Genomic DNA, 18,810 nt, shown 5'->3' on the forward strand with positions numbered 1-18,810 from the left:
AAAGCGTGAGATGATATAAGGCCTGTTGGTGCTAGTCAAAAATATATAAAGTTCGGGATGCGGTCACATGACTATTTCGCAATAGCTTACTCTTCAAAGGAGATATCCAAGTTGACATAGGCAGGCAAACATAACACCATTTACGAAACGGCTGCATGATGCAGTTTAATGGTTTGGACCTGTGTTCGTGTCATTTATTCAATCTTATAGAATCGCAAAACACTCCAAATACACAATGTGTAAGCCATCCAGAACACCAGTTGTGGGCTACTATTTAGCAATGAAATTATTATACTCTGTGAAACTGAGGGAAAATGTTAACAAAAGAATATTTGTCACGAAAAACGCTTCAGTATAGTTCACAACCATATATTTGTACCGCCGTTCATCTTTCTTGGAAAAGAAAGTTCTAATAAAAAGAAAACGAATGCATTCTTTCAGTTAAGAAAGTGGTTTGGTAGTATTCAGCGTGGAAAAATTAATGTTTTGATAGAAGAAATGCTTTCAGAGGAGGGTTTTGAAGATTGGCCAAGAGCGTTTGGTCAAAAGATCCTCAAGATTAAAACCGCCTTGTGGTTTATCGATTATTATCTCATAGTTGAGAACTGCATATTTCTTTGCTGAGCAGTATTTAACGTCGGATATCGTCAATGAAGATTATTCTTTCGTTTAAAGGATTTTGTTTATGATATAGCTTTTGTGACAAAGCGATGTTCACATTAAATCTCCATTACTCCAGACTTATACATTGCGATGCCATATATTTAACATATTATCTTCAGGAATAATTGTTGTAAGCTTGTGTTTTTAATTGTATACATTTCATGGCGGGTTTCGTTCGAAGCAAAAAACGCTATTCCTTCCAGAACACTTTGTCCTATTCCAGAGGTCAATATGTTAACCTTTCTGTTTTGAAATTTTGCCCTTTTTTCATCGATTATGATTTTGAATGAAGATTCTGTGGATATTTCTATATTTCAGTTTAAATCTTCATAAAGAAGATACAATAAACCAAAACAATCAAACTGCCTAGGATTAAAGATGTTGATTCAGCCCAAAGCCTCCCCGGTGGTAAGCAGTAGAAGTTCTTAAGTCAGCACTAGATTATGGCACGTGATCAGTATACGGTTTGGAATTACTTTGAAGCAGAGACATTTTTAAGCATTGAAAGTCACGTAAAAACCAAGACAATATTTGAATAAATTTTGTCTGATGCAGAACTCGTGTCATTCAGGAGATCGGGATATGATACAGTCGAACAGTAACCTTTGTGGATCTCTGAATTCCGTTCATGTTTGAGTTGTATGGCCGTTTTTGATTGAAACAATTCAAACTTAACCGAAGATTAATGAGCGCATCAAAGGAAGCTTTATGACACACTTAAAGAGTAAGAATATCTTGAGTGTTAATAGCTAGCACTTAATGCTTGTGTTATCAGTGACGCCTATTCAGCGTCAACAGATATCAATTTAGAGCTCATTATAAACTGGCGTGCTTATTGTGGTGAATTGAATCAAAATAAACCCTTATGAATAAATAATTATTATTCATACAGCGCACTGCCATGGATGTTATGAAACATTATACAGAATCACATAAAAAAACAGACAGCAAATAACGTCACAAACTGAAACAACCAGGATTCTTATCAACCCATTCATTACCAAAATATTGCGCATATGGGTTCATCTCGTCCCTCCGAATTAACCAATGATAGAACTGCTGACATCCTGCAATGGCGCCTTATGAGCTTGATAAACCAACGTAATAGTGATTTAATGGTTAATACTTTCCGACATTTCTAGATCTCAATCAAAAAGTCATAATATACATATCAACTTCCATTATCTCCATCACAAAAAAATCGAGAAAGCTTAGACCTGATTAAGTCCAATAACTATGTACCCATTATCAGAACGAGGCTCGTGTATACTAATGGAGCTAGTGATATACGCCGTCAGAGAGTAGTGGATTTAATGACAAAACGGAATTATATTAATAGAGACACACTCCTCGTTGTGTGTGGCCATCATCATATGCCAGGCACTGATAAAGGTCATTATATAATTGATGTATACATACTGACATTGTATACTTGTTTATCGTAATGTTTTGAAAAAGGACAAAATGCTGGTTTTTGACAGACGGATCTCAAAAGCATTGTAAAAATTGTTTATCTTACAACACAGGCACATCCTTAATCTTGTTTAACTGCTACTAAATGTACATCATGCAGATATCCTATCTTGATTGATTTATGAATTACAAAAAAGCATAATACTTCCTAAACCGTGTTCCTGAAACCCTTTCAAGCATTTTATCGTTTCTCTAATGTAGAGCTTACTGTTTGAGTAACCGTACTAACGATCGGCGTTATATCTCGCCAAGCCATGTGTCAGAGAAATTGAAGGATTGTCTGGATATTGGCAGATTCACTATATTGCTTAAAAATATGGAAATGTCATGTAACTTATATCTAGGTTTTAGCGCTAGATTCCACCATTAGGGAAATAATTCATATGCTATTCTACCACACATCCGCGTATTATTTGATAAAACCTTAAAAATCACCGAACAAATGGTAGTTGAGATATATATCATTAAGATCAATTGGTTTTGTCACGGAGAAAGTTGAAATACTATTGAGTCCTTTTTACAAACAATATCCGATAGAGGCAAAACATTGTCTCCAGAGTCAATATTTACAGATCGCGCCACTGGCTACTCGTTAATTACAGGGCATGTATGAACAACGGAACACATTTCTTGGAAACACTATACTGTAGCTTGCATTTTGCCGACCTACTTCCTCTCCGGAGAGCTGGCAAGTTCAGAGCGATGAAATGATTGACTTACTGTAGTTGACGTGAGCTTGATAAATTCTAATGTAGATTCCTCGCCGTCAAGTAGCACAGAAATACTCTTGTTATCGTCACTATCTGTAAAATACAAGACAGATAATTACTACAGTGTCTGATGCCTGATCTGAGAGATGTGACTAGTTTCATGATGATAATAATATGAAGAAGAAGAAGAAGAAGAAGAAGAAGAAGAAGAAGAAGAAGAAGAACAATAACAACAACAACAACAATATCAACAACGGTGAAACTACCGCGCAAACTAACAAACAGAAGAGGAGATGAGGAGGAGGAGGAGGAGAGGAGGAGGTGGAGAGGAGGAGGTGGAGAAAATGATGATGATGATGAGGAGGAGGAGGAGAGAACGAGGTGGAGGAGGAGGAGGTGGAGTAGAGGAGGAGATGAAAAGGAGAGGTGGAGGAGGAGGTGGAGTAGAGGAGGAGGAGAAGGTGGAGGAGAGGGAGAGGTGGAGGAGGAAGAGGAAGAAGAAGAGGAGGGAGGAGGAATGGGGGAGGAGGTGGAGGTGGAGGAGAGGGGGAGGATGAGAAGGAAGAGGAGGACTGGGGAGGAGGAGTAGGAGGAGGAGGGAGTGGGAAGAGGAATGGGGGAGGAGGAGGAGGAGGAGGAGGAGGAGGAGGAGAAGGAATGGGGGAGGAGGAGGGAGGAGGAGGAGAAGGAGGAGGAATGGGGAGGAGGAGGAGGAGGAGGAGGAGGGGGAGGAGGAGGAGGAGCAGGAGGAGCAGGAGGAGGAGCAGGAACAGGAGGATGAATGGGGGAGGAGGAGCAGCAGCAGGAGGTGGAGGAGAGGAGAATGAATGGGGGAGGAGGAGGAATGGGGGAGGAGGAGGAGGAATGGGGGAGGAGCAGCAGCAGTAGGAGGACGTCACCATTAACAGTTAGATCAAGAATAGAAAATACAACTAACAAAACCAACAAGAAACAGAAAAGATACAGATAATTCTCCATTTATCGGGATCGCGGGCATCTTAAATATCAGTAAAATGGTTAAACAAACAGTATGTATCAGTTGACTTAAATATACCAACACATTACTTCTAACTCCGCTGAAACTGGATAATCTTAGTTTATGACACAATGTCTCCACTTGTTCACCAGGGAAACTACGGATTGTTCATTATATGTCCCGAGAGTACATGTACCAAAAAAATAACTTCATCGCAGCAATCGCTGATGTGACAGCTCATTAGTAAGTTTTTGTCTCAGTATTACGGAAACCTTCAGCTGTCAGTCGTAATGACTCTGTACGTGTAAAAAAAGTAATAGAGAATCAGACTTCAAAATGATCGCTGCTTTTAAAGCTTTTAAAAGTCCATGGCGTTACCGAAAACAAAACATTGTGTTTTCTATCCACGTCATTGAGCAAACAAACCGTATCAGTGATCCAACAAACAACTTGACTTTGAGATTGATTTGGTCGCGGTATTCTCCTCTCGGTATTGGACAATGTATAATGAGATTTCTTAATTGAAATCTCCTGAGAGAGTTGATTACTCCATGTCACCAAAAGCAATTCTAGGATTTATGACATAATTGATTACCGAGTGGTACTTTTCGTGACAGCTTCAACACTTTGGAACATTGTTGATTTAAACACGCGGCAATGGTAACGTGCACACCTGGATACAAAGGATAAATGACCGGATCTCACGAATACCTGTCTAATTCTATCGACTCAATCAGTCAGTTCCGGTATAACTGTCTAATTCTATCGACTCAATCACTCAGTTCCCGTATAACTGTCTAATTATATCGACTCAATCAGTCAGTTCCCATATAACTGTCTAATTCTATCGACTCAATCAGTCAGTTCCCGTATAACTGTCTACTTCTATCGACTCAATCAATCAGTTCCCGTATACCTGTCTAATTCTATCGACTCAATCAGTCAGTTCCCGTATACCTGTCTAATTCTATCGACTCAATCACTCAGTTCCCGTATAACTGTCTAATTCTATCGACTCAATCACTCAGTTCCCGTATAACTGTCTAATTCTATCGACTCAATCACTCAGTTCCCGTATAACTGTCTCATTCTATCGACTCAGTCAGTCAGTTCCCGTATAACTGTCTAATTATATCGACTCAATCAGTCAGTTCCCGTATACCTGTCTAATTCTATCGACTCAATCACTCAGTTCCTGTATAACAGTCTAATTCTATCGACTCAATCAGTCGGTTCCGGTATAACTGTCTAATTCTATCGACTCAATCACTCAGTTCCCGTATAACAGTCTAATTCTATCGACTCAATCAATCAGTTCCCGTATACCTGTCTAATTCTATCGACTCAATCACTCAGTTCCCGTATAACTGTCTAATTCTATCGACTCAATCAGTCAGTTCCCGTATAACTGTCTAATTCTATCGACTCAATCACTCAGTTCCCGTATAACTGTCTAATTCTATCGACTCAATCACTCAGTTCCCGTATAACTGTCTCATTCTATCGACTCAGTCAGTCAGTTCCCGTATATCTGTCTAATTCTATCGACTCAATCAGTCAGTTCCCGTATAACTGTCTAATTCTATCGACTCAATCAGTCAGTTCCCGTATACCTGTCTAATTCTATCGACTCAATCAGTCAGTTCCCGTATAACTGTCTAATTCTATCGACTCAATCACTCAGTTCCGGTATAACTGTCTAATTCTATCGACTCAATCAGTCAGTTCCCGTATACCTGTCTAATTCTATCGACTCAATCAGTCAGTTCCCGTATAACTGTCTAATTCTATCGACTCAATCAGTCAGTTCCCGTATAACTGTCTAAATCTACCGAATCACTGAATCACCTCCCGAATACCCGATTAAATCAACCGGATCACTGAATCTCCTCCCGAATACCCGATTAATTCTAAAGAAGAAATGAGTCATCTTCCGAATTAATGCTAACATGTTATTCTACCGACGAACCGATCTCTAGAATATCTGTTAAACTGCTTGGAATTTTGGTTGATTAAAGCTTGTAAAACAATGTTGAACTGAGCGAGAAAAAAAATCAAAACGGTCATTTGACTCATGGTGTAAACAATCAATTGTCTGTTGTAGTATTTTTTTGTTTTTCCGTGTATTCTCTCATAACTTGTATTTGTCTGATTTTACGTCAAGTTGTTTTCATTTTGTTTTACAGTGCAAACATTGCGTGATTTTTTTAAATTATTTCTCGACGTAAACCATCGTGTGTATTCTCCATGCCGTCTTTTACGATAAACACGGTACATTTTATCGGAATAGTTTTTCTGCTTTCCATTAGAAAATTCGGTTCCCCAGAGTATTATATATTCTATTATGATAATCAAGGAATATGACGTTTAAACTAACCTGACAGTTAAATGTCTGCTTTGTGTTGAGGGCATTAGCGGTTTATATCTGTAGGGCATTTTAATTGTCTGTCACTCAGACCATCATTAAGTGGTATAATGGGTATGTCTAGTTGGTATTATTTATGCTACGTTGGTTGAGATTAGCTCTAAGTGTAACAGATCGGTCAGCTACTACTGACGTTGACTTTAAACACTTGTTCTGTAAGAAAAAAATGTGTGTTGGTAGAATGAAATTCCAACTGGTTACATTACATTACGCACTATCAACAGTTCAACACTTTATAAAACACAGTTGGAGCTATTGGTTTTTAATCCTAACCATGATTCGAAGCGTAAAATTAACTGCTGAAATGATAAAAAAAAAAAAAAAAAAAAGAATGAACAAAGTATCATGATATTACGGCGGTTGCTTTGTGTCATATCGTTGTTTCGCGAACGAACATACCTTAATTGTCGTCTTTCCGTCTTTTCGAGGCGAAAACATGAACAAATGAGAGTTTTGAACCCGAATAGACGAAGAATAAAGTAGTTCATTTGCGTGCATTTACATCGTCTTTTCGTGTATGATTTGTTGTTTTTTCTGAGCTACTCTTCCTTAAACTGTAGTGATGTTGGCAATAAAAAATAACCATTTGTTTTGGTTCCAGTAAACTGAATCGATGAATGTGTGAAAGATATACTTTTGTATCAAGATTTTCTATAACAAAGAGATAGCGTAACGAGTCTATTTTCGAAGTCACTTCACTTGATTATAGTACTTATAAAAAGACGCTTGGCAAATCGACTTCATAGGTTTTGTGAGACTTTTTCTCTGTCATGCGCCGTACGTCATCCGGTTACTTTCACATATATAGCTTCTTTTCAAGAACCATTGAGTCAATTCAAACCAAACGTGGTCACTAGCATCAATACCTGAAGATGCAAAATCGGTATTCCTCATCCTCTTGGGTTCACGGCGTGGGACGAAAACAGTAAAAATGTGTTATTTCAAATATCTTCTCTCTTGGGAGACAAATATTATCATGCACTTAATATGCCAGTAATGCCGATCAGTAGCTCTATTTTAAAACGAGATTTCTTGTCTCATATGGACGTACCGTTAACCTCCAGGGACAGAGGATATTTTTTGGGGCGGAGCCAAAATATTGAAAAAACAATAATATCGCAATTCGTATGAAAACCGTCATCTTTTTGTATAAGAATATGCAAGTGAAAGTTTCAGGAAATGATGCAAAGACTTTGTTCGCCAAGTTGTAAGATCACCTGATCAAAGGCCATCAACACTTTTCTCTAAACTTTTTGTATAGATAATACTAAAAAGCTGTAGGAAATAATGTAAAGATTATTTTGACCTAGATTTAAGGTCATGGGGTCAAAGGTCAGCGAGACATAAAAGTAATAAGCCTGCAAATTTTCTTCGAAACCACCGCCTTTTTGTATTTATAGACAATTTGTAACATTATTTCTCTCTTTTTTTGTCGCGAAAAACAGCACTCACTCATCCAAAACATTTTCTGGGAGCTGCATGTTTGTTATTTATCGGCATTTCAGAGTCTTTTTTATAAAGCAAAATTGACTAAACAGAACCAATGTCACAGAAAGATGTTGGAACCATAAAGACTTCATTGTAACGTTTTATCTTATCATATTACTGACTCATCCATTACCTGCTGTGAACAAGTGATATGCTTTCACTGGCAATTAATATTTCCTGCCAACTATCATAACCTAAAATTGCAACAAAGGATCAAAGGTAATTATATTGTGTGTAGTTTCTAAGAAGCCGGTACATTTCTTTGGATTGTGGGTAAACGGTACATTTCCAGAAAAAAAAGGTTTTTTGTGAGATAACAATTTCATATTAAAAAAGTAAAACAGAAAATTGTATTCCATGACCGATGTTATATATTCCATCAGTACCGAAAATGCGGAAATGAAGTATTCAAGCTAAATAAGTGTTCGTCAGTTTCATATAATGGAAAGGCGATTAAAACTTGAGGGGCCTTGTGAGTGTACGTTGTTGATTACTGATACAGGAACTAAGTTAGAGTAGACTACATTATAGTCTGAAGAGCTTTCAGAAATAATTGAACAAAAAACTCAACCTTTTATCCTTTGGCTAACATCAAATAAACTGTCTTTTTAAACAGTCTAAGTTAAGTTTCTGTACACTGTTTTTGTGACAGCTATAACTCGATAATGTATTACGTTTGTTTCATCAAAGGGACAACTGAATTTCGAAATCCATGTTTGGATATGTACAATGAAGCAATATCTTACAAATGTTTTATATAAATCTGTAAAATATCAGTACAAGCACTAGTACATGTACAACAGAAAGGACAACTTGTGTGAAAATACACGAAAAGTAAAGGAGACATGTTTTAAAACCATACAAATCAGCTCAATTTGTTATATACATGTCTAGAAGAATTCTTTTTCAAAATCTGTAACGGCTACTAGTAAGATTTCAGATTGATAATTCTGTTGAAATGTCCTTATTTTTTCAACCCTTGATATTTATCATTTTATTTGTGAGATAGTTCATATTTATCTTTCCTCTACAGTTTTCTCTGTAGCTACATACATCGCAGTTACGGTCACTAGAAATCTATATCTTTGAGGAGAGTATCTTGGCAATGTTACTATAACTTGTGTCCAAACCTCTCGTGACGGTTTTTGTCAAATATACCTTAAACCAACATAACTCCTGAACATTGATTATAATAAATAAACGATTAAACAGGATAAGTATTAGAGTTCAGTAAATATAAACTGGTATCAGATAAACATATTTGTGATATTCCTTTTAAAAAGATTTTGAAGGTCCATCTTTTATAAGTTTAAGTTTATAATTTCGAAATTCTTCCACTATCCTTATATGCAGTGTCAACTAAGTTAGCAAAAAGTTTGGTTTCATAAAACATAATTTGTTGTCATAAAACAAAAAACGAAATTAGGTCAAATTTAATGTGAATTAACTTTACTGGACAACATTACCAAATAGCTAAATGAGAAGAAAGAATTGGAAGAAGAGAATAAATGTATATCCATCTGATTGAAATGATGAAAGACACCGTGTCATGTGTAACATGTATGATATATGGTGCTATTATACATTTAAGTTGTTTTTTCCTCTGCATCTGCTATTCAAATGTTAAATTAATGTAACTCTGAACCAAGCCTATTATCCAGGTCTGTAGAAACGCGGGTTTCCGGTGGCTTCTTTACAGACACCTGTCTGTGATTATTAATGTCTTTCAGAAGATTTCCTTACGTATTTAAATAAATACAGTTTAATTCATTTCCTCAAAAGTGGAAAAAAATCTGTTAAACACATTATTTGTTTATTTTAAAAATTACCAGCTGAATTGTTTGCTTCAGAATTTAATTATATTGTATATTCTCCAGCAGATTTACTAGCATGGAATGGAACTGAATATGAAATACTGGTAGATGTATAGGAACCCAAACCCAAAATCTCTGAAAAAAACCATGTAAAGTATTCATTTATCAGCATTCAGTGAAATATCCTGTCATTACAAATTGTGTGTTTATCACAAGCTTTTTCGTCCCATTATCCCGGTCTGTTACATGTCTTAGAACTCTCTATACGAGAAATATTAGACATTTAACTGTATTCCTCAGGCCCGACTACCTAACTCTGTATAGACATTTAACTGTATTCCTCAGGCCCGACTACTTAACTCTGTATAGACATTTTACTGTATTCCTCATGCCCGACTACCTAACTCTGTATAGACATTTAACTGTATTCCTCATGCCCGACTACCTAACTCTGTATAGACATTTAACTGTATTCCTCAGGCCCGACTACTTAACTCTGTATAGACATTTAACTGTATTCCTCATGCCCGACTACTTAACTCTGTATATACATTTAACTGTATTCCTCATGCCCGACTACCTAACTCTGTATAGACATTTAACTGTATTCCTCAGGCCCGACTACCTAACTCTGTATAGACATTTAACTGTATTCCTCAGGCCCGACTACTTAACTCTGTATAGACATTTAACTGTATTCCTCATGCCCGACTACCTAACCTTCTATAGACATTTTACTGTATTCCTCATGCCCGACTACCTAACTCTGTATAGACATTTAACTGTATTCCTCAGGCCCGACTACCTAACTCTGTATAGACATTTTACTGTATTCCTCAGGCCCGACTACTTAACTCTGTATAGACATTTAACTGTATTCCTCATGCCCGACTACCTAACTCTGTATATACATTTAACTGTATTCCTCAGGTCCGACTACCTAACTCTGTATAGACATTTAACTGTATTCCCCAGTCCGACTACCTAACCTTCTATAGACATTTAACTGCCTTTCTGAGGTATCAGACGATATATCACGTTAGCAATAAAAATATTCTATTTGATTCGCATCGTTATACAGTGTTCGTCGCTTAAGATTGCTGTAAAGCGGATACAGAAAAGACAAGTGACGGAACTATTTATTAATGTCACATTTTAACATCATTGCGATCAATGTGCTACGGCATCCCCATCCTTAGAACGGCCGTCTAGGAATCAATTGACGTCATATCCGGTTTGATAAAAACAATTATCTCAACAACATGAACTATAAGAAAAACTATACAAAAGGCACACAAGTGAAAAGCATCTTTCAATGGAAATTTAGAGAATTAACTGCACCATACATTTGTTCCTTATTTCTAGACTTCGACAGTGACGTTAAAAATCTAAACTTAGAAACCTTAGAAGGTAAAGGATGAAGACCAAAAGTAATCGAAAATAAATGTCATGATTTAGACGGAGAGGTGCACTAGTCCTTTAGTTCCATAAATTTCATAATTTTATTTTTCTGATTGTTTCAACCAAAGTACATGTGTAGGGATTGAAACGAGGCATGTATAATACAGCACAACTAAGGGACAAACTGTTTACCAACTAACCATTGTCACAGCAATGTAACTACCTTTTGTAGTCAGATTTCTTAAAATGGCTCAAAATAATTCAAAGAGGGGTGTTCGGGGAGTGAAAAAAATATGTACGAGCACTTGTGATGGTGTAAAGAGTAAATGTGATCAGTATATGACGGTACTTTTCGCCACCTTAACAACAAACCTGCTGCGTATTTAAGTAGCATTTTTTTCACGAAGGCATTGCAATCAGGCCAGCTTATACAGAATGTATGTGTCGTGATGAGGACATATATTTGTGACAGGAACTCATTAGATTGTACATGGTACACCGATCATATTTCGGATCAAATAAAACCTGTGTAATACTGATTACCATACGACTGTTAATGATCGGTTATATTACTGAAACCCATTTTTCATGTCTTATTTTTTAATCATCGCGGTTAAGACCCCTTTTACCTGACAAAAATACCTATTCTCATATAAAATAGTATCCGCCATTAACACAATACCTGCGGTATTCCGAATGACTTGTTAAAACAGCTAATCTCTTATTCCCAGCAATGAGAATGCCTCATTTTCGTTAACCAGAAAGCTTCGTTCTTACATATAGAAAAACAAACATGTTTTAAATATTTATTTAACTTTTGGATGGTTACATGGAGATATTTCCCCGTGGCGAGGTTCGTTCTAATCAATTAGGAACAATTAAACGATCCTATTTTCCATAAATAACAGATATCAGGAATGATTTAAGATGTTCTATATTCTTTCTCGCTAATCACATTATTAACAATCTCTCGATAATAGAATACACGATTAGGTCGTTGCCGTGTTGTTTTTCGTTACTAAAACTTTTTTGGTAGTTCAACAAAGTTAACAAGGTTTACACAACAGATGGAAACCATCGAAAACAATTAAATGTAAAAGAAAATTTGTCTGACATTGTAACGTATAGAAACCAAGCCTAAACACTGTTTAGAAATATAAATTGATGGCCATTAGATGCATTACGCTAACAGGGCGGATGGGATATAAATACTGTTCAATTAGCATGTGGTTAGTATAGATGAAAGATCAAAGCTCTGTATGGTATCAGTGCATTCCGTGTGTGTATAACGGTCTCATATCCAAAATAGAACATTAAAATTTCATTACACAATGTCAATAGATCTTCTCGAATTAATTGCACATTTTTACTTTTTGTTTAAGGCTTGTTCAACAAAGGTACACATAATACAGTTAAAATTCTTGGGAAATAGCCAAGGAAAAAAATATTTATTAGAATAAAACAAATTCAAAGTATTGAAATGACAGTGACAGAGGATGATGTTGATGATGTGTTAAAATGACTCTGTCCTTGTTCGATCCTATTCCTTCCACTATCCTTCCCAATCTCCATAGCTGTACTTACAAACTATCGTAAAAACGCCGGCCGAAGTAGAAATCGATTGTACATGTAGATTCAGTGACGATAAAGATGTCTTTGATGTCGTGTTCGGTTTTTAGGAGCACGGTTTAACTGTCGATTTTATTTTAGATGTCAAGATGAAGGATTACGCTGTTTACTGTAGTATGTATGTAGATGGCAACAATGTCTTCTTTGATTCCAATCTAGAAAGTAGTTTATTGATATATCACGTAAATACATTTATACTATTTGTTATCTATCAGATGTTTGTTTGAGCATGAGACATGTGCTGTGACGTCGATAGGACCCACAATACATTAACTCCATTATCAAACGCTCCTCTGGTTTGTTAGATAAGTAGCTCTTGCTATAAAACGAAATATTTTTAATGTGTATTTAAGTATGATAAAAAAGGAAATTCATTAAGATTTTGTGCATTAAAGATAAACGGACACAGTATATCTTTTGTAACACGTATCTGATGTAGGCACCGATGTGTTTTCGCGTCCGTTCTTCTTCTGATGAACGCCAGAATATCACAGATATCTAATCCTTAACGTAGGTAGACATTAAATTTCAGTTAAATTTTAATGTTTGCAGATCAATGATGTACGTGTATGAGATGCGTTTTTGTCCGTATAAGACGTGTGTGTCTGTGGGTGTGGACGTGTGTATCTGTGGGTGTGATAACTATGTACCTGTATGAGACGTAGGTATGTGTGTATTTGTGGGTGTGAGACTTGTGTAGGTGTGAGACGTGGGTATATTTAAAAGATGTGTGTATCTGTGGGTGGGTGATAACTATGTACCTGTAAGAGACGTGGATATTTGTGGGTGTGAGACGTGGGTATTTGTGGGTGTAAGACGTGGGTATATGTGGGTGTGAGACGTGAGTATCTTTAAGAGATGTGTGTATCTGTGGGTGGGTGATAAATATGTACATGTAAGAGACATAGGTATCTGTGGGTGTGAGACGTGGGTATTTGTGGTTGTGAGACTTGTGTAGGTGTGAGACGTGGGTATCTGTTGGTGTGAGACGTTAATATCTGTGGGTGTGAGACGTGGGTATATGTGGGTGTGAGACTTGGGCATCTATATGAGACGTGAGTATTTGTGGGTGTGAGACTTGTGTAGGTGTGAGACGTGGGTATTTTTAGATACTAGTACACCAGAGGGTTTTTCACCGGTAATTAACAAGAAAAGACATTCGTCGTGAAATGAGACAACAATTTTGTTGGATGTATATACAAGTATATATAATATATATGTAATCATAGATACAATGTCTAAGTGACTTTCTATATCAATCAAATTACAATCTCCGGGTGATACAGCTCGCCTTCATTAGCTAGAGGTTGACTGTAGTTCCTTATTCAACATATTCAATTCCATTGTTATAAACCTAGTTCTCGTTTGAGAACATGACAATGCTTGATTTTATTTACAAGGGTGTATGGTGGTAATACAGCTAGAGACGATTATCGCTTCAGAACACCTGATCTTATTCTCCTAATACTTTTGTCAAGGGTCTCGGTGTAATGATTCCCTCCTTTTTCGTATTTTTCCTTCGACTAATTTCGACTAATGGATTTTGAATTAAATTATAAAGTAAACATTTGGAAGTTTCTTGTTTTCGTACAATAGTGTCTGTGTCTTTTGTACCAATGGCTGGTATTGTCCGTGTTCCTTCGTTTACATTACCCAGGACTGACTTTGCTGTACTCCCCACCCGTCGGTGCCTAAACAAGCATCTGTCAAGTCTAAAACAACATTAAAGGCCTCGATCTTCCGCAATATGTTTTGGCAGCAAATTATGTCAATTATGAATTTATATTGCAAAAATTCCGCCAGGTTTCTAGACATGACATAGGACTACTGATTGTTAAGTCACGTGTCCATCTCAAGTGTATTCGTCTACCGTGAAATGTTTTCTTTAAAAACATTATCAAAAATCTCAAACAGAAATCGTCCAAATGGTATGGTTTGGTATAAAGGAATATATCTACCTGTCAAGCATCTATCAGCTTCTAATACATTTTCGGTAAGAATTTTGTACATAAAGAAATGAAATACGTTATCAAAAACTCGGGAAAAAATCTCTTATTTCAACGTGGTACATATATGATATGACCAATTGATGTTGCATACACTGTCAATCTGTGTTCCAGTATAAGAAATTTTCTGTCATTTTTTTCTGATTTTACACATGAAGCGAGACATTACTAGTAAGCATGACAATCGGTTGCGTTGTGATATACTTTTGTACAAATTCCGTGCCATTACATAGATTGACCAAGAATAGGTCCTCCGGTCTGATTCCCCTCGTCTTTTTTGAAGTGTTTGGTTTCCATTTATCCTATTTATATCGATATTGATGTTTTGTTACTATTGTGTTTGTGTTTTCTTCCTATTTATTACAACTTACAATTCGTAGCTATCACCTCGACATTTAGACACATTTCAGACCACTAGCAGCACCAAGGAACAAGATAGATGAAGAATAAAGTTCAATCGATCATTTGGCATAATGCTTAATCTTAAGTTTTGAAAGTTCCATTCACTTGTGTGTCTTCTGTACAATCTATTTTGATCCAGACGCGTAGATGCTGGCAATAACGGTGTCAGTTTTTAATTTGCTGTGCACAACCAGTGTTATTTTTCTCCCTTTTAGACATGCCGTTAAATAGTGACAAATTTGCGGTGCATTTCTTAATGTATTGGAACAAGCTCGTGCTAAGATTTTGACGTGTTTCAGTCTCTACAGATTACCTGATAAATTATTTCCAATCATTCCCACATCACTACATTTGCAAAAGGGATGTAATAATATGGCTTTTACAACTTTAGAAAACTGATATGTAAATGTATCATTCACCAGTACAAACGTGATACCCGTGTTTTGACATAAACTGATAGGTCTCTATTCATCATCGTGTGTGTTTTGCTGTATGGAATTATTCATTTCTGTCACTTTTGTCATTGATATGCCAAAATCTCAATAGTCTTTGCTCTAAACTTGCGTTTGCGACCTCAAGCATCGGCTGTACTCAATGGAAATTGGTTGAGAACCGACTGGAAACAGAAAACTACCGCCTATTAGATCTTGGTACATCCTTTTAAACACTGCTACATGCATGCGTGTTTTTTGTTTTAATTACTGCCTTCATGAAGCTATTTTCCCAATATACGTCTTTCATTGCTCTAAGTTTCGTCAGCGTTGTCGGTTGTGAGGTGTACAAGCCTTACCTAAATATGGCTGACAATAGTGTAAATTCCTCTGCGTTTTGTCACGTTGTCGCTGAGCACGTGCACTTCATGTACCAAATCCTGGTAGCTTTAGCAATACACTTTTATAACATCTTAGTTGCATACTTTTCACCATTCGAGTTAGACTACACGTTACGTTTTCGAATAACATTGATAATAAAGTACTTTAGTTTCTTCCACAGCCAAGCTACAAAGATATACAATTATTATGGCACATCTTCAATTCTGCTGAATAATTCCCGTTTTTAATCTTATGTTGCCATGTAAACACGATAACCCTGGCTAACCACAGTTCTCGTTTTTATCAGAATCCATGATTTTTTGGTCGAAGAGAAAAGTTCTACAATACACTACATCTATTTCCACAGACTAAAAAATCGTCTACAGTAACCTACACATATTTCCACAGACTAGAGAATCGTCTGCAGTAAACTATATAGGTTTCTATAGACCACAGAATCGTCTACCGTAAACTATATAGGTTTCCACAGACTAGAGATTAGTCTACAGTAAACTACATATATTTCCACAGACTACAGAATCGTCTACAGTAAACTACATAGGTTTCCACAGACTAGAGAATCGTCTACAGAAAACTACATAGATTTCCACAGACTAGAGAATCGTCTACAGAAAACTACATAGATTTCCACAGACTAGTTTGTAGTAAATATGCAGTAGACACTGCCTCCGGTTGATTCTGAAGTGAAGTATTGGAGGATGCGTCCAGTAAATCACTGCCATAACCAACTGATTATGAAATACATGTTTACATCTTACATAACAAAATATTTGTCCTACGTGTCAATGCCCTGATTTAACCATATTTTAATTAAAAAGCTATTAACCTGTGTGTTTATTTATGATCAGCGAAAACAATTATTGATAGAAAACAAAACCGCTACTTGATTACTGAAATTCAAATCGATAGTTTGTCCCTAATGACAAATTTGTTAGTTCACAGATTTACTAATTGCTGACTCGATAAGAAACCTTACCTGCTAGTATTAATGGGGTGACATGGATCTGGTTTTAGCGCTTGACGCCTCTTTTCTAGATCTCAAGATATCAGCTGCAGATCAACGATAGCTCACATCTTAGTAATCTCCTTAAGAGAGAGGTTCAGTGTCAGGTGATTGTCAAGATGGTGCCGAAGCCCCTAACGTGATGACATGTTTCTTTGCACGAAAAACCAATACCAGATTGATTCTTTAAAAATCGCAGTGTTGGTGGATGTTATATAAGAAATCCCACGGTGATATCAAAGTCGACATTTCTCAATTTCTTGTCACATTATCAAACAAATTCGTGTTTCTGGCATATCAAAGTTGTTTTTTTATGAATAAATTTAAATTTGAAATTTTATTATATCAAAACAAGCCACCGTAACGTTTATCCAAGTCGAGAAAAGGATCTAACGAGTGACGACCACCTTACAGATGACGTACATTGGGCGATGACACTTTCAGGAGGTGTCCGATGGGAGACTGCCTTAAAGACGACGTCCACGTGGTGTTCAATGGGTGAACGCCTTACAGGTGGTGTCCAATGGGCAACCGCCTTAAAGGTGGCGTCCAATGGGCAACCGCCTTAAAGGTGGCGTCCAATGGGCAACCGCCTTAAAAGTGGCGTCCAATGGGTGATCGTTATACATGTGACGTCAAAAAGGCCACTGTCTTAATAGTACTGTCCAAACGGCGACCATCTTACTGGTGACGTTAAACGAGTACATGTTTCTTGAGGCTATAGAATTCTTTAGTTTAATTCTAAAATGGCGTGCGCCTTTTTATTTATCTATGCTTTCCGCTGATTATCAACAGATTTTTCTACTGCGGATATATGTATATATATATATCTAAGTAGATAAATTGATATCGATAGCTTTGTAGATTTTTTAAAGCTACCATCTCCACGTGTACATAGAATTTAAGATAACTGTTATAATGACAATGCTTGAAACAAAAGGGCCATGGTTCTTAACGGCCATTTGACAATCGACAGACGGACCACAGAAAAGGCGATTTGATAACCCATTTCTGGCTGATGGTGGTCTACGAAATCTAACGAACTAAAATTTTGAACATTCCTAGAAAGGACCATAAACTCATAAATGGAAGGTGTTGTTCATGAAAAACAGTTGCACAATTATGTTACAAAATGGCTATTGTGACTACCAAGTCGAAGTTTTGATCAGATTGAAAATAGCAATGTATCATCTGTTTCCCTAATAAACCAAAACGATGTTTTCTCACTAGTACAAATGTAGAAGTAGTTCAGTACATATGTTCCAAATGAGTTATGTTAGAATTTTGGACAAAACCGACAAATAAGGACAATTTCAGGAACACTTCATTCACCCTTAATATCATTTCCACTCTCTGATACATGTTGCAGACTATCTTTGGTAGAAATCAATTCAAGCACCCAAGTACCTTAGCGTTGAATCAACTGTAGAAGTTTAAGAATTAATTACTCATCCAAATGATGTTTAAAAAAGATTTAATTAAATCGATTCAAGCGATAAAAAAGAGAAGCATTTTGAAGCAAACTATTTTCTAATTCTGTATTTGGGGTTTCGCCTCAAGTCCCAAGGGGTCGCTTCAACCCAGGGGTTCAGCAGAGGTAGTGTTTTAAAAGAAACGTTTAGGAACGGCGAGCAGCGGACGGCGCATGAGGACGGACGAATCACGATACCGATAAATTATCTTGGCGCTTCGGGCCACGTGATCTAATACTCGAACCTTCGTGTCTACGTCAATGACAACACATCCCTTACTTAAGCAATGAGTGTATGATTTGATTTCCGTTTATAGGGCCGTCGACAGCCTGGTTCATCTTTGACTGAACAACATGGTGGGGAAAAAAATGAAAAAAGAACTGTCAGGGGTTTGAATGTTCTTGGCATTGTTAACGTGGACTTACTGACGTATACAAATGTCGTTTTTGTCTATATACGTTAGAAACCAATTAACGGAGCAGAAAACATTTTTCGTTAAAATTCATTGGCGACCA

General features: G+C 36.7%; 1 protein-coding gene across 1 annotated transcript in view; it reads right to left on the reverse strand.

The window, feature by feature from the left end:
• LOC132554277 (GTP-binding protein GEM-like) overlaps positions 1-18,810 on the reverse strand; it is an 81,887-nt gene that overhangs the window by 11,300 nt on the left and 51,777 nt on the right. The window contains exon 2 of the mRNA XM_060218583.1: positions 2,857-2,939. Within this exon, the coding sequence (XP_060074566.1) occupies positions 2,857-2,939 (83 nt within the window). The remainder of the gene's footprint in view (positions 1-2,856; positions 2,940-18,810) is intronic.

The sequence above is a fragment of the Ylistrum balloti genome, unplaced genomic scaffold (assembly GCF_031769215.1).
Source record: "Ylistrum balloti isolate Yb309-2 unplaced genomic scaffold, AGI_CSIRO_Ybal_v1 Utg370388, whole genome shotgun sequence".
Classification (NCBI taxonomy): Eukaryota; Metazoa; Mollusca; class Bivalvia; order Pectinida; family Pectinidae; genus Ylistrum; species Ylistrum balloti.